The following is an 18,297-nucleotide window of genomic DNA, read 5'->3' on the forward strand; positions in this document are numbered from 1 at the left end:
TCTAAAACCCTCACTTCCAAACCTTGTTTTCTCCCTCAATTGCTTGAATTACATTGCGTAATCCTTTATAAACCCTTTTAAAACTCTTAATCCAAGCTAAAAGGAGTGTTTTTATAAAACTTTGGTGGAAATTTAAGAAATTTTCTCCCCTATTTTCTTCTAGCATTAGACAATCTTGGCCTCCATAGGAAGCTAAATAGTTATTTATATAGGCTATATTTTCTTTATTTATATATTGGCCCTATACATTTTTAGGTCTTTAAAATCTTATTTTAACATTATTGCATTTTTCTCATTTTATTTTCCAAATAATTTGTTTTACGCGCGGATTAAATTTATATTTCTAAAAGTCTTCAGTTGAGGTTTACATCAATGCTATATTAGTCTTTCATTTCCTTCATCCACACCCTTTTCACCTAACTTAATTTTTAACTTTAATCTAACTTATTTTATCTCTGGGTTGAATTTTAATATTTACTGACTCGAAAAATTCTAACCGAGGGTTTACAGTAATCTACTTCCAAAACTTGTTTCACATACGCAAATAATTTTTAACAAGAACATGATTTTTTAAAAATAAAAATGTGAGGTGATGGACACCTACCTTGTGCTCATGTGAAGTGCACTCTTGACAAGTCAGGTTCTACCATGGACATTCCCCTCTAAAACTTCTGTTTTACATGCTCCTAAAAAGTATGGTCTCACTTTAAACATTTCTCCTACAACTCCCAACAATAACAATTAACATTATTTTAGCCAAATGCACACCCAATTATTCATTTAACAACCAATTCAGCCAAAACACATAAATACACAAGTCACCACATGTATTTGTCTAATCTTAGCCTATTTTGAGCATTAGTAACATGTACATAATGAATCTATTTTTAAAATTTTAAATTTTACCATAACACTATTTTGCATTCAATACACAATTTAGCAATTATAATTTCACATTTAAACACCTAATTTAGAAATTTTATATTACCAATTTCACATTCAAATACACAATTCAATTCAACATCTCTATATTACTAATTCGAGTCCAAATATATCGCAACTCATTTATAAATGTTCATATTTCCAATTAAAGTTTCAAACCTAGGAGTTTCCATATTTCTATGATACCATAAATTTCCACTCACATAACAACAATTAATTAATGTTCATACCACCAATTAAAGTTCAACCATAGAAATCTCTATATATCTAAAATTTCAAGTAATATCCAAACACATTGCAAACATCAATTTATAGATCAATCCATAAATCAACATTCATAACATCATATTAAATCCTCACTTAGGAGTTTTACCCTTTCAAATTTCAATTTAATGCCCAACACATCACAAACCAATAATTAATATTCATTTTATCAATTTAGGATTTTAACATGGGAATTTCAAACTTCTATAATTTCGATAAAATATCTAAATTCATAATTCCTTACTTTTAAATTAACAAGCATATAACAACTTGACCCAAATTTTCTCAAATTCACTTCTTGCTTAGTCAAATTTCAACACCCATAATTTAAAAATTTAGTCCGAACAACCAATTATATTCAATATACAAATTTCCCACACTTGTGAAATTCAATTTCCCATTTCTTGTAGCCACACATATAATAATACACCCTATTACAATCACATTTAAAATCAAACATGCAAAAATTCACAATGACATAAATTAACTAAGAATCAATATCAATTATTCAGAATTCTTTAAAATTAAATTATTTAAATCAATTTAGGGTTTCAACATGGGGTTTCACACTTCCACAACTTCGATCAATGCCTAAATACACAATTCATTACTTTCATATTGACGAACACATAACAACTTGACTTAAATTTTCTCCGACTTACTTCCTTGTTAGGAAAATTTCAACACCAATAATTTAAAGATTTAGCCTAAATAACCAATTACATTCAATATGAAAATTTCTCACATATACAAAATTCAATTTCTCATTTCTCATAGCCACACATATAATAATCAATCCTATCTCATTCACATTCAAAATCAAACATGAAAACTTCACAACGACATAAATTAAGTACCACGAATCAAGATCAATTATTCAGAATTCTCTAACATTTTCAAAACAAACATTTCAACCACTTCTAAATAAAGCCTTTTGGGTGATCAAATCTCTTCGATTGTTTCTCAATTCATCAATTTCCAAACATTAATTAATCTAATCTTTAGTCAACAAACATCTTAACCACAACAAACCTAGGATTTCACATTCCTATATTTTCCAAAAACATGCCCACAAGTTTCCAATCATGCAATAATATTAAATTTCATCCAAATTATAATAAATTAAACTCACACATCATAAATTAACATAAAAGTTATCGAATCCAATTCTCTCACATTTTTTTTTATCTTAGGCCGGCCACTAGACAAACAAAGAACTCATGTTTTTGCTTCAATTTCGCTCCATTACGTTAATTCCTTATTACAAACACAAGTTAATCCTTATTTCCAATTCGTTCAATTAACATCTTCACATTAAGGTTCCAAACATCCAATTCTTATTCTTTCTAAAACATAGACTAAAGCATGCAAATCATGCTTCCAACCAAAACCCTACCCCAATTACAATTTTCTCACATTTATGACATTCTCATGGATCACCTTAACAAGTAATTTCTTATGAAATCACAATGGCATCATTTATAACCAAATCTTAACCTATCCAACATCATTTAGATACCAAGAATAAACAAAATATAATCACATATCCAATTTCCCCTAGTTTTCCTAATTATGGTCACCCACTACCCTTTTAATTTTTGTATGATTGGCCTTCAATCTCATTAATTTAATGCGTAATCATGTAATTCTCATCTTTATTCATAAACAATTAACATAAATTTATTATTCTCAAAACAAATCACATAAACACTAAAATTCAAGATTTGGGGGTTTTCCAATTCTTCACACCATTGACCCAATTCAAACCATTTATATGCGTTCTCATAACCCAAACATTCCAAAACAAAATTATAATGAACCCTAATTTCAAGAATTGAGGAAATTTTGATCAAAACATTAAAATCCACTTACACATGAAATTAATTTATTAGAACCCCTAACACAATCAAAGCAACAAAATGGAATGTGTTTATTACAAAAATTCCAAGGTTTCCCCCTTCCTATTCACCTTTTCACACCTTTTCTCTCTAACTTTCCAAGCTTCCAACTCTTCTTTCTCTCTATCTTTTTCTGTGTGTGTCTAATTTAGTTGTCTTTCTTATTTAAATCACTTGAAATCACTATCCCCCACTTAGATTTTGAGAGAACTATAAGAGAATTGAGAAAAAAAGAAAAGAAACTTTGGTGTTCTCCCTCTTTCATGGCCGACATGTATGCTTAAATGGAGAGGTGGGGGCGACCTTTCAATTTATTTATCAAAATCTCACCATTACTTATTAGATGAAATTCAGTAAAAACCTTTGTTCATTGATAATTCTTTCACGAAACCTATTATTATTTCATATGGGTTTAGTATAGCTTAATTAATTTTTTTCACCACTAGTCATAACAAAATCTCCTCAAGATTTTCTTATTTTATTTATCAAAATCTCACCATAACTTATTAGATGAAATTCAGTAAAAATCGTTGTTCATTGATAATTCTTTCACGGAACCTATTATTATTTCATATGGGTTTAGTATAGCTTAATTAATTTTTTCACCACTAGTCATAACAAAATCTCCTCAAGAATTTCACCATATTCGGTTAGAAATTCAACACAAGGTTTACACTGATAATCGGTATTTTCACGCACAAATTTATACTACATTCCATCTGGGTTTTTTGGTATATAACCAAGGACTTTCACTATTATCCACAAAATGTTTATTATTTCTCAGTTGGGGATTTACGTTATTTATCACGAGGCTTAATATTTGATTTTTACAACTTCATATTAAGCAAATCAAAATAAATTACAAAGTTCAATTTTCAATCAACTCATTGTTAAATGATGAAATTAAAAAAAATCAATTTAAAAAAAAAACATAATAAAATAGTCTAGGTCAACCCAGGTTAACTTGTAAAATTCATGACTCGAGTCATGAAATCGAAATAATTTAATAGAAAGTAAATTAAAACAAATCATGAAATTTAATTCTCAATTAACCTAATGTTAAAGGATAAAATTAAGAGAAAAAAGCCAATTAAAAAAATAAAAAACCTTGAGTCAATTGGGATAACTCATCAAACCAGCAATTTATATCATGATACTATGATAACTACATAAAAAAACCAAACAAAATTATAAAACATAATTTTCAATAAATAAAATATTAAAAGATTAAATTAAAAAAAATATAGATTAAAAATACCAAAGAAAAGAAAAAACAAAACATTATTATAATAAAAAATGCTTTGTATGGTGATTCACGGTTAAATCACTAGCTGTTTTACTTTTTGTTAATAATAATAATTAACGGGTATATTTGGACACAAGTCAATGGCCTTGGTTATTTATAAGGCATGGAATAGAGGCTAGACCTCTCATTCCAGGCTAATTTGAAACTCTACGGTAATGGGTGAAGTTCCTTAACTTAATTTGTAAAAATCTTTTTTTTTTTTTCTTAAGAAGTAACAAATTTGAATCTCTCTCTCTCTCTCTCTCTCTCTCTCTCTATATATATATATATATATATATATTATATATATATATATATATATAAAAGCTTCAAAAGTGTACTTCGATGTCATAACGATCACGTTTCCATTAATTATAATGTTATCGATGGATATATTTAAATATATACATATTTATAGAGTGTATTTGATATTGTAGTTGCTGTTATGATTGTAGTTTGAAAAAAATTATTTTATAAAAAATACTTTTAGTTGAGGTTGATTTGGAAAAATATAAGTTTGGTTAAAACTGTTGTTGAAATTGAGGTTAAACAAAAAGTAGTTTAATGTGTTTGGTTAAAAAAATGTTTTTCAAATTGAGGTTATAAAATAATTAAAAAATATTTTTAATTTAAATATTGAAGATTTAACTACTATTATTACATCATGAAATAAAAAATATTGATATCAAATATTTTTTATTATTCCATTAAACTATATGCAATGTCATCACATACAAAATCTATCCAACAATGACTATATTTTTCATGGTTTCTTAAGCATGCAACAATAAAAACTGAATTTTTTGTTACGTCATCAAGCGATATCTTTCTAATTTTTTTGAATAAAACACAATTAAAATAAAAATAAAAACTGAATTTTTTTAACTGGGTCGGACCCGGCAAGAACATAATTGGAATTGCGATCAAATTTCACAAATGTTACGTCATCATACGATATCCTTCTAATTTATGTAGTGTTATAAATAATATTAAATACTAGATTTTCGAGTAAAACTCAATTTTTTAAAAAAAAATTACAATTTCATTACGTATAAAATTCATTCGACAAGAACTATAGTTTTCATGATTTTTTGAGCGTGCAATAAAATTAGATAAAATATTATCAGGAATAAAATTGAAATTACAGTACAAGTAAATTTAATTTACCATAAACTATTTTTTTTAACAAACAAAAAAAAATTGTTCACGTTCACATGAATAGTACGAGTAAAATCAATTAATTACACTGATTTTAAAAAAAAACAAAAAAAATTTCATGTGAATAGTTCACTTGCACTGTTTTTCAAAATTAAAAAAAAAACCTACTGTTCATGTTAGTGAACAGTGCTACAGTGGAGCATGGTGGAGCCATGCTCCACTGTTGGTGTTAATATCTAGACGAGAAGCAACAAAATGCTGCTTCTCAAAAACCTGTGGCACACCACAGTTATAAGTGGTCCCATAAAAAAAACTGCTATTTTAATCTTACCAAACACTAAAAGTTGTGGCAGCAACAATAACAAACCCCCACTTAAAAGATCAAATGTAAAACATGATCTCAAAACCCAAACCCCTAGAGATAATCTTCAATGGAGATGTCCCCTTCTCTCATTCCAGTATTGTTTCCATGCCAATTACCACCATGATCGCCACCTGCAGGTTCGCATAACTCTATCTCCAGCCCATGATTAACCCCACCACTTGCAGTCCAGAACTTGACCTCATTTTCTGGTACCCTGTTCAGTATCATTTGAGCATCAATTGCCATGCCAGCATCTGAAGCAGCTTTCTGTATGGACTTAGGTGACATGTCTTCCCTTACACTTGCAGGCAACATTAGAGGGAAATTGAGACTCTCTATCGAAGAAGGTCCGCGTAAACAATAAGAGGCTATGTCATGAGCCACCGCAGCTGCCTCGGGTGTTGAATAAGAACCTAACCAAAGTCGATCTTGCTTGCCAGGAATCCTTATTTCAGACACCCACTTGCCCCATTTCCGCCTCCTCACTCCCTTGAATTTCTTCCGAGCTGCACTTGCTCCACTTTCTTGATCTGTTCTGCTGCTGCTACTACCGCTCATTCTTGTGGAAGAAAGTAATTTCTCTTTCCTTTTTCTTCTTTTGACGGGCTATACCTGCGGACCTGCGGTTATGCGAGTTCAAACTTCCTTAAAAAACGCTCAATAGATCGATCGAGCTTGCAAGGATAAAGAAAGGTTGAAGTGCTTATGTAGGTTGAGGAAGTGGAAAGTCAAATCCAAAATATAATAAGTTAATTACCATAAGAGTCAAAATTTTCAAAACGTCAAAATAATGAATGGTATTTTGATAGTTTAGAGGCTTACAAGTGGGCGATTATTTAGTAGAAATATCCAAATCCAAGTGGGATTAGTGTGGAATGGCTGAATGTGGTCGTTTTGAGAGAAACATGAGGAGGCTATGGAAATCGTTTTAGAGAAGATAGTGCCTGCCTGGTCTTTGTATTTGGCTACAAAACGTGTTGATGAATTTGAAGTCGGCCCACGAATGGCTAAACAAGATATCGAAAAGGTAAATAGAGGCAAAAACCCACGCGTTCACATTTGTGCTGTCTTGATGTCATTTCTACGTCAGTCATTGTCTCCATATGCAAGTAACAAGATCAGCCGACCAGACCCAACAGCATTAATTGCACGTTTACAAATACGATTTAATTTGTGTTTTTAAAAATTTTAAAAATATTTTTTATTTAAAATTAATATATTTTGAGTGTTTTTAGATGATTTTTATATATTAACCTTTTTTTTCAAGAATTATAACCTAGATTTATTAAATGACTTTTAAAAGGTGAGCTAAAGGCACCCGGCCAACCATTTGTGATCGCTAGGGATCCTCGAACAAGTCCCTCACGTACCTACGCATAAAATATTAAAACTTCTATTCAAACAATATTTGCTTAATCAGATCTTCAGAGCATTGGAATTCCTCAATCAAGTCAACCCATTACCGTTAATGGATGTTAGTTGACCAACACCATCTAATCTGCCTCTATTCACATTAATCATATATATATATTATCCGTGTTTCACGCATATCATAATTTTTTTTAAAAAATTTATGTGTATAAATTATTTTGATATATTTTTTTATAAAATAAAATTATAAATATAAATTAAAAAAATTAATCATGTCTCTATTCCTGTGGGATAATACACTATTTTTCCAAATATCTGTTAACTGTGTTATTGCTTAATTATTTTATTCAGTTTCCACCACTAATTTAAGGCCCCGTACGTAACCTAGAGGGGCTCTCAACTTGCAAGTGGAAAACCAATAATTAATACAAGAAACGAAGAAAATATTGATATTATTGTGGGTTTCATTATCGTTGATGACATTAATACAGCTAGAAAGTGGAAATGAATATGATAGCAACATACGTTGATTGACTCTGGTGGGTAGAAAATAAGAACACGAGATTTAAACATGAGGCTAGAAGAAGACCACAGTTCATGTGGAAAGAGTCTTGATTCCATTTATCAATTTGGTAAGATAGATTTCACCGAATAGGGTTTTTTCTTGGTTAATGAAGATGACCCTTTAATTCTCAATAAAATAAATAAATAAATAAAATGCCACTTTAATTAAATCATTTATTATTAGCAACCAAATTGTCAAAAATCCCTTTAAATTAATGAGAACTTCACCTCCAGATTTCAAGGCATGGCATACGAAGTATATATCGAGCGATCCTTTTGGTTTTCTATTCTTTTTATTAATCATTTTATTTAAACTTACAATATGGTTCGTGGATCGATATAATTTGTGGCTTAGAAAACTCTTAATTTTAAATTTATTTATTAAACAATACCGTACATTGAATTGCTAGAAGAATTGACTTCAGGGTTTGGAGTAAAGAAAGAGTTCAAAACTTTTTTATCTTGGTTGATTGGACCTTGCTACAGAGCTCTGAACTGTGGGAAATGGAAGTCTGACTGGATCAAGTGGTTTGAAAAAACGAGCAGCCTGAAGATAATTGCTGTTTTGTTCCTCCCTTTCATTTCAGGAGGGCCATACTTAGCTAGCTAGTGATGTCTAGTTCATATTTACGTTCTTATCTTTCGTTGTGTCCTTTTGACTTACTTTCGTACTTTTATTGCCAATTTGCAAAAGAAAAATAAAAAAAATATTGAAGGGGAATGATGATACCTTCGTACACACCCTTCATATATTTTTTTTCTTATAGGAATATATTTAAGAACATTTCTTAATGCACGCGGAAGCAAATAAAATAGTTAAATTAAAGAATACAAAAACACAAACAATCTAATAAGTGAAAATGGTTGCAATATAAATCTTAAATTCATAATTATAATCTCTGAAAATTAAATATAGTGTGGTTGTTTCCTTAAGATATTTACAGTATCTTTAAATAGATTAGAAAATCTCTCAAATATAAAAACCAAAAAATATTAGAAAAAATAAAAAAATTAGCCCAAACAATAACAAAATTAGAAACAAATTATAAAACTCAATTTCCAATCAACACAATATTAAAGGATGAAATTGAAAAAAAAATTCAATTAAAAAAAACAACTTGAGTCAACTTGGGATAACATGTTAAACCCGCATTTCGAGTCATGTGATTGAGATAACCTTATAGGAAGCAATCGAAACAAATTATGAAGCTCAATTCTTAATCAACCTAATGTTAATGTTGAAGGGTGAAATTTTTTTAAAAAAAATCAATTAAAAAAGATAGAAAAAAAGATCTAAGTCAACCTACCAAACCAATAACCTAGGTAATGAGATTAATACAACCTTATAAAAAGTAAACTGAAAAAAATTATGAAGCCTAATGATAAATCAACCAAAGAATAAAATTGGTAAAAAAATTCAACTACAAAGAAGAGAAAAAAATTTCAGTTAATTCATCAAACCTATATCACAAGTCATGAGTCTAGATAAGCAAACTCAATATTAAAAAATAAAATTAAAAAAATATTAATTTTTTTTAAAAAATCCTATTCAAATGATTGTGAGAATAGGAATAGTAAATTTCCCTTGTCAATTAATTTATGTTGATGTCAAAGTTAAAATGACTTTGATAGCAACAGTAACTAATTAATAATACGAGATCGATCTAGATGTTTCATCCATCAATTTGGTAAGAGAGCTTTTACCGACCAAAGTTACCATCGAAGAAAACCATTTTATGTCTTGTTTATATAATGGTCACTGGAGATTTACATAATTGTTAATTTTAAGACCCGTGGGATTAGTCGAGGTACACGCAAGCTGACCCGGACACCCACGTTAAACTAAAAAAACTAAAAAAAAAAAAACCATTTTATGTCATTTATGATTATTAGCGACAAAAATTGTCAAACAATTTATAATTATTAGATCATCTGTTTCTTTTTCTTTTTCTTTTTTTAATTTTGTATTTATTAATCTAGGTCTTAAATTTAATTAGATCCATCTGATAGTGTGTCGATTATTTAATTTCCTTGTTCATCGAACTCTTGAATAAGGTCATGTGGTTGTTTCTAAGTGAATGCAAAAAAATTATATTGATTAGTAATTTTATATTTCCCTTTAATTTATGATGGCACAAATTCATCCATGCATATTATATTACTCTGTTTGTTTTTCTGATTCTATGTATATTTGTTTTTCTGTTTTAAAAATATTTTTGAATTTTTATTTGAATTTTTGAATTTTTTTATTTTAAATTAATATTTTTTTAGTATTTTTAAATCATTTTAATATGTTAATATTAAAAATAATTTTAAAAAATTAAAAAATAAATTATTTTAATACATTTTAAAATAAAAAATATTTTACAAAACAACTAAAACTATACTTTCAATCATCTGTTCAAACATGAACAGCCCCAATTTGAAAACTTTAAAGGGTTTTCTTTGTCGTTGAAAAGACTACTATGCAGTGTCGGGATTCTCAATTATTTTTTCAAATAATAAATTATAATTTTTGAGGATATACTATAAAAATAGTGATGTATTTATACCAAGGTTGTCAATTCCGTTCCGTTCCGTCTGAAATGGCCGAAACATTCCATACCAATTCAAAAAACGGAACAAAACGGAACAAATTTTATCTCATTTTAAATCTCGGTCCGTTCCGGATTTTTCGGTTAAATTCCGCCCGGAACGTTCCGGTTCCATTCCACATGTTCCGTTCCGCTCTTGAAAATCCATTGAATCAAATTGAATCAAATTGAACCTTATTCAATTTAATTAATTAAACCACCCAATTATAAAAAAAACTCTTTTTCATTACTATTTTCTATAACAATGATATTAATAATAATATTGAAAATTATTATTACTATTTTTATTAACAATGATATTAATTTTTTAAAATTAGATTTATCACTAATATATATGGTTTATATTCATGTTTATACTTTGTAGGAATTTGAGCAAAACAAGAGATGTTTTAGATTCCATTAGTCTTCATAACATTGACCTAACTTTATATTTAAAATATTTGTATTAAAACATTTTACTTTCATAATATTTTGATATTTTGTTTAAGTTGAATTACTTTAAGTTAAAAATCTATTTAATCTTGACTATTTAGAAATATTTTAAATTTTAAAATTATATTTGTTTGGCATTGTGTTTGTATTGCATAATTTATAATTAATTTATCTTGAATTTGAATTATGTTTGTTGAATATATATATATATATATATATATATATATATATATATGAACAGTACAACCCCGAAACGGCACGCCGAAACACTCCGAAACTGAAACATTCCATTCCAATTGAAAAAACGAAACACCTACCGAAACGGAATTGACAACCTTGATTTATACTTTATTTAATATAATAAAACTGAGTTTTTTTAATCAATTAGTTACCATTGACAATCTTGACGATCTACTAATGGAATATTGTTGTTCTGTTTTTGTTATCTAAAAAAGCACGTGCAAAATTAGCTAACAGTACCATACCTTGAATGGTTAAAATAAATTGACCTGAGGGTTTGGAGTGAAGAACGAGTTCAATTTTGCTTTTGGATGTTGGAACACACAGCTGTTCAGAACAGAAACCTGACTGGTTAAACTGGTTTGACAAATTTGAGCAGCCTGAAAAAGTAGTATTTTGTTCTCTCTATTTAACGTTTTATCTCAGGTTCGTTCTTCCTTATTATTAAAAAAAAATAATAATAATTTCATTCTTCCCGTATAGTTCATCGGTCTGCGCTTCGCGATATATTAATATTATTTTTAAAAATTATTAAAAATATAGATAATATTTTGAATCTCTTAAATGGTAGTAATCACAGACCCATAAACTTTAAAAATAAAAATATTTAAACTATCATTAAAATATTTTAAACATAAATTATAATTAATTTTTTTATAATATTTTATAAAAAAATACATTTAAACTATCTTTGAAATATTTAAAACAGAAAATCTAAATAATATTTTTTATAAAAAAAAAATTTAAACTATCATCCTAAATAAAAATTTTAATTAATTTTTTATATTTTTTATAGGCTCTTTGGCCTGCCAGCCATGTCTGACCAAAGAGAGTTGGACCTGCCAGCCAATGCAGGGCCAAGCAACTTGAGTCTGGCTGCCATGTCTAATTAATTTTTTTATTTTTTATAAAAAATATTTAAACAAGCATCCTAAACAGAAATTTTAATTAATTTTTTTTATATAACTTTTTAATAAAAAAAACATTTAAACTATCCTTATACTATTCTAAACGGGAATTCTAATTAATGTTTTTTACAAATTGTTCTATAAAAAAAATTTAAACTATCTTGAAATCCTAATTAATTGTTTTTATTTTTTTATAGACTCTTGGGTCTGGCGGTCATGTCTAATTAATTTTTTTATTTTTTTATATAAAAAAACAACTTTTAAGCTATCATTGAAATATCCTAAACAAAAATTTTAATTAATATTTTTTTTATAATGTTTTTTTAATTTTTTATAAGTCTACCATAAATTCAAAGCTAATTTCATCCATTTAGGTTAGAGAGAAACTAAATTGAACAAAAACATAATTTAAAAACAGAAACAAAAACAAGAAGAAGAATAGCCAAATACTAATCGTAGTTCTAAAACATGATTTAGCCAAATAGATCAACTTGTTGAACAGTCAATTTAGGGCCTAGACTAGGCTTGAGTTTTTTTGGACTATCCATGTAATTTACCAGTCAAACCTAGGTGAGATCCGATTAACTTTTATTTTTGAATTTTTATAATTTTATTTAAGTATTTTAATATATTTTTTTTTATCCAAAATGACTTTCTATTAGAAGAAAAAAAATATAGATTCAAGACAACCTATTAACCTGGGAGTTCATCTTACCCAACCTATAACTTGTAATTTATATTTATAGCTTGACACTTTAATTTTTTTAATAATTCATTTCTATAAATTATTGTTTATTTATATTTTTTACAGCTTTATTTACCGCTTTTTTTTATTTATTTTCTTAGTATATTTTTTCTAATTACAAACATCTCTAGTTCCTGTTTTTGTGAAATCTACATCTTACTTAATTGCAAGATAATTATCACCTTTTCATAGATTAGATTTTAAATATAAATCTTAGAGCTACTCTAATGAAGAATTTAAATGGTAATAATAGCTATTGATATTATTACCATGCATTGGAGTTTATGTAATGTCTATCTCTAGAAGATCCTACTCATTCTGCAAGTCTAGAAATTCTAACATGCTGCTTGCTTGCAGAGGAAGATGAGATATCTCTCTATCTAAAGTCATTATTAGATTTAATAGTTAAATAATGAAAATTTCTGTCGATTTTGACATTCATAGTTAGTCGGTACATACTTTACCAATAGACTCATGGATGGAAACAATATATTGAAAAAACTCTCGTTGGTAGTTTGTAATTTGTCGGCAATAATTATTAATGGATTATAGATGAACAAAGCGCACAAAAATGTTTTTTACTCACTTCATTCTATTAATATATCCATCAATAAATTTAACATATCATCAACAAAAAAACTATATGTAATTCCATTGGTGTTTTTATTTTTCCATCGGTATTTCTTACGGTGAAAATAACATATCATCAACAGGATGCTATCGATAAGTTCGTCAGTAACCACATCAATAATATTTTAAAATATATTTTTTAAAAAATATATTGAATAGAAATAGAAAAATAATTAAAATAATATAAAAATAAATTAAATTAATAAAAAATTAAATATTTATTACAAATTTAAACATTTGTTCTTTCAGATACAATAAATCTAAAATAGGGAGGAAGTTGGTCATCGTCTGGACCATGTGGCCAATAAGGAGGAGCAAATTGACCACCTATATGTGATCTCATCTCCATCAACATTCGGTGCAGTTCAACCATCTCAACACAGAGTTCGGCTATCTTAACACACAATTCGGTCGTCTGAAGTACTAACATCGCTGTGAACTCTAGAATTTGAGTGCTCGAAACTGATTGCAAGCATCCAACGGTTGAAATACTACGGCTCGTCTGCAAGTTTTGGACTGTAGTGTTAAAGAGTCCGTAGACCCGATTTCTATCAGGTCTACCGGACAATCCTACCTCCAACTACAAATCCGGATCTATATTCTGATGGGTAGAAGGATCATCCTCGTATCTCTCATTCAACCAACTATTATATATATCCTACAAAGAAAAAATAAGTTAGCAAATTCAAGGAAACACTAACTAAAAAAATGGTTGAAATCCAATATACGAAAAAGTACTGAGTTCGGCTATCCACGAATTACTGCAGCCTTTTTGACAGTCATCACTCTGCACATGCATTTCAACAAAAAGCTCCATCAAGATTGGCTCGCGTTCAAGAACCGTAGTCTGCAAGATAAAAATATTGTCAGTTAAATATATTTATAAAAAAAAAACAACAAATAAAAATGGATATAATACAAAACAATCTTACCATCCACTTCGCATGCGAAACGAACGAAACCATGAACATGTTGGTTCCAGTTCTCCACATCGGACTGTGACCGTCGCGTGAAACGCGCGGACATCACGTGCTGAATGTATTCCACCTATACAACCTCCAAGATGTATGACGACCTGAAATCCTTCTAAACTGCCATGTCATTCTAGCCTGGAAGCTCTATTTCTTTTGCATATTTTTTGGCTTTCTTTTACGCCTCCTACCAAACATCATGCAACCTATATGATACAAATGAATTAGTAAATGCAAAATAAAGTTTTAATATTTGGAATAAAAAAATATCTTGATTTCGATCTTACCTAGTTACAACATGATTCTTCCAAACCCTCCTCACAATATTATTATCAGCTCTCTTCCATTCAAATTTTTCATTGCAGTAAAAAATTATAAGAGGAAAATTTCAGTAATTTAATAAACTAACCAAATTAACATAATAAAAAATATATTTAAGTTAATACTAACCTTAAACGCTGAAAACCATGTATCAACCTGTGGTTTTAATTCAGGATGTTTGGAAACTTGGCTCCATTGAAACAATAGAATTTCCATCGATGATTTAAAAGTCAATGTTATTATTCCTACAGCCTCAATGTTTGTAAGCCTGAAATTGCATTTGTTAAATGAAATAATTTTTTCGAAAATTATTAAACATGTTGTTGTGAAAGTAAAACAAACTCTACAACTCCATGCACATTTCTAGAACTAGAAGTTGACCCAATTATCATTTCTACCATAGTATCGTGAGTGTCGCACGTGTGCGGCGTCGCGACGATCGTCCACCACTCTCAGGGAAAATGTAACGGGTCTATCTGGCAAATATGGAGAGACAAAGAATTCTTGTCTCTTATCAGTGGAAAAATTGAATGGGAGTCGCCACCTAGTATTCTGGTCACTAGGAACCTTAAACTGGTCTTAGAGATAGAGTACGGAGACTGGTTGCGTAAAGGGAAGATATTAGCACCCTAAATACGCCTTACCTAAGGTAGGCTACATTGTTTTAATGTCTGATAAAATCTAAGGTCTTGTTGTGGTTTCTAATTATTGGTTCTGTCTGTCTAAGATTTAAGAAAAGCCTTCCTCTGTAAGGAGGTTCTTATCTTAATGGGGTAAAACCTAATTATTCTATGTTGCCAACAAAAAATACCTTTTTAATATCGGGAATACATTTTATGTATAATTTCGTAATCCCTGATACTAAAACAAAACAAAATAAAATTTTTGTTCTTTTTGAAATTTTGGTCAATGTTCACTTGACTACTAAACTGGTTATTAAAGCCAAAATGCATGCTAAAACATTGTTTTTTGGTGTATGAAAAACACAATATGATTTTTTAGCTTTGAGGCACTTGGCCGTATGCACAAAAACATTTTGTTCTGTTTTTAATTTTGGAAGTTTTTACGAAAACCGGATATTTTAATACCGGATTTGTATTTTAATGACATAAAAATACTGCCCGATATTACTCAAAATGACATAAAACCTACGCGGGAAATTTGTAAAATTATGAAACAAATATTTTTGATTTTTTTTTTGAAATGGGCCGGATGAGGCCCAAATACATGGGCTGGGCCGAACCTGGCCCAACTACATGAACCCAGCCCACATTAGCTGGTTCCTGTGCATGAGCACAACAACCAGCTTCTCCCCGCCTACAGAGACGTGCACTGTGCATTTCTTGCATGGCGAGGGAAGAAGTGAAAGCAAAAGAAAAGGGCGGAGGGTTTACCTGGAGACGCCTTAGTTGTCCAGTGGTGGCCAACGGTGGCGTGGTGGTTCCAGCGTTGCCGGCGGTGTTGGTGGCAGCTACTCCTCTGTTTTTTTTCTTCTTCCTTTCTCCCTGTTTTTCTCTTCTTTCTTCCTCTTCGGGTCTTCTTTTTTTCTTTTTTTTTTCCGGTCTTATCACCCTTGCCCTCTGCTCTCTCTCTTCTCTTCTCCTCTGTCCTCTCTCTTCTATTTTTTCAGCCCCTTTTCTCTCGTGCTCTCCCCTGTATTTATAGGAAAAACAGGGGAGAGAGAGGCAGGGGGCGGCCACTGTGCAGCCGCCCTAAAAACTGCCCGAGGAACACATCTCCTCCCTCTTCTCCAACACGTGGAAAGCTTCGGGCAAGTGGGGTTGGTCGGCGTCTTTTTAAGAGAGAGCTGGCGGTGGAAAACATAGGAAGAAAAAATCTTTTTCCTCCCCTGCTTCGCGCGTCCAGGGGAAAAAGAAAGGTTACAGTGCCGTTCAAAACGGCACCGTTTTGGTCTCTTGTTTTTTTTTAACAGTGCATGAAACAACGCCGTTTTTGACAAAACACGCAGTTTCATTTAAAAGAAAAGGGCGGCAAAATGTGTCAGAGTCCAAATTAGTCTTCAATTTGTACTTTGTTCAATCAAGTCCTCAACTGCAATTTTGATTTTAAAAATCAATTCAATTGCATCCCTGCCAAAAATCAGACAGCGACCCTAAAGTTGGCCGCCTTCTTCACTTTGGTCCTTGGTCTCGAATTAGTGCAATTTGACCCTCAATTGAGTAATAAACTTCTAATTTCTTCAATTTGGCCCCTGATTCGGTTTTAATTACAGCCCCTCTATTTACGTGCCTTTTCCAATTTGGTCCTTGGTTTCAGATTTCTTCAATTAAGTTCCTAATTGGCCATCAAACTTCAATATTCATGCAATTAAGCCCCTGATTTGATCAAATTAACTCTAAAAAATTATAATTTGACACCAGAACTTTAATTGCTTCCAATTAAAGCCTAAATTAACTCCAAAATCAATTTTTCTTGCAATTAAAACCTCCATAAATTCAATTAAACCTTCAATAAAATTTAATTGAGTCCATAAACATTTGATTTTGGACTTTTCTTTCTCAAATTGAATTTTCTTTGTCAACAGGGCTATCATCAGTCAATAAAATACTGCCAAATTTTAATTTTTGTATTTTTAAACCTCCTCAACCAATTTTTGATCATTTTCTGAGCGCTCTGGCATCCTCTTCCCACTGCTATTATTTTTTGATAATATTTTCTTGATTTTTTTGTATTTTGTTATTTTTTGTGCGGAGACCCAAAAATGGGTTACAACAATGAGGAACATAGGGTTTTTCATGTGCATACCAATACAAGTATTTCTCTATGAATCTTTTTTATAAAAGATGCATTGTTACAACATCTAGATCAAGCAAATTTTTATTTTCACATCTCTTGCATGGACATCTAATACTACATCCACTAAAATTTCTCGGATTAGATAGTGCATAATTAATAAAACCCTGAAAACGATTACAATAATCCATCCTCCACAACCCTTGGGTTGAATCTCGTTACATCCATGAACAATGCATCTATTTTAATAGTACTCTTAAAATAATGATGACAACATGTATTAATTAACAATGTTAACTAAATAAATTTGCAAAAATATTAGTTTAGCTCAAACTTATTCAATCTATTTTAATAGTACTCTTAATTCATTTCATAATCAATTATCTACATAAATTAAAATTTCTACACATTTACTGAAAATTTCAACTCGGTAATAAAATTGATAAAATATAAAATGGACTCATTAAATAAGCCATTATTTATTTCATCACAAAACACATAAATTTCATCAATTTACAAACAAATACAATTTTACAAAATCTAAAACAAACTCTAACACGTACAAATCATAAATCCATACAACAAATTTCTATGAGAAAAAACTATAAAACAAGTAAATACCCAAACAAAATACATATACCACAAAAACATGCAAAAAATATTAACATTTAAAAATTGAGTTCAAGTATAAAAAAGGGTAGATTTGCTCACTTAAAGTGAAGAATCCTTAATAAAATTTGAATTAGAACACGGATGTTGACAAACTGAGTGTTGCGGTGTTTGAATTTGTTGTAGGAGGTTGAATTGTGTTAAAATTATGGGGAGTGGTGATTGTTTATTGCAAAAAAAAAAATAT

At 29.7% G+C, this 18,297-nt stretch overlaps 1 protein-coding gene across 1 annotated transcript; it reads right to left on the minus strand.

Annotated features, from left to right (window-relative positions):
• Positions 1 to 5,774: 5,774 nt before the first annotated feature.
• LOC18104343 (ethylene-responsive transcription factor ERF020) lies at positions 5,775 to 6,829 on the minus strand. The gene has a single exon (XM_006376105.3). It carries the CDS (start codon positions 6,467 to 6,469, stop codon positions 5,963 to 5,965), a length of 507 nt encoding a protein of 168 aa, XP_006376167.1. The 5' UTR covers positions 6,470 to 6,829; the 3' UTR covers positions 5,775 to 5,962.
• Positions 6,830 to 18,297: the final 11,468 nt, after the last annotated feature.

The sequence above is a fragment of the Populus trichocarpa genome, chromosome 13 (genome assembly GCF_000002775.5).
Source record: "Populus trichocarpa isolate Nisqually-1 chromosome 13, P.trichocarpa_v4.1, whole genome shotgun sequence".
Classification (NCBI taxonomy): domain Eukaryota; kingdom Viridiplantae; phylum Streptophyta; class Magnoliopsida; order Malpighiales; family Salicaceae; genus Populus; species Populus trichocarpa.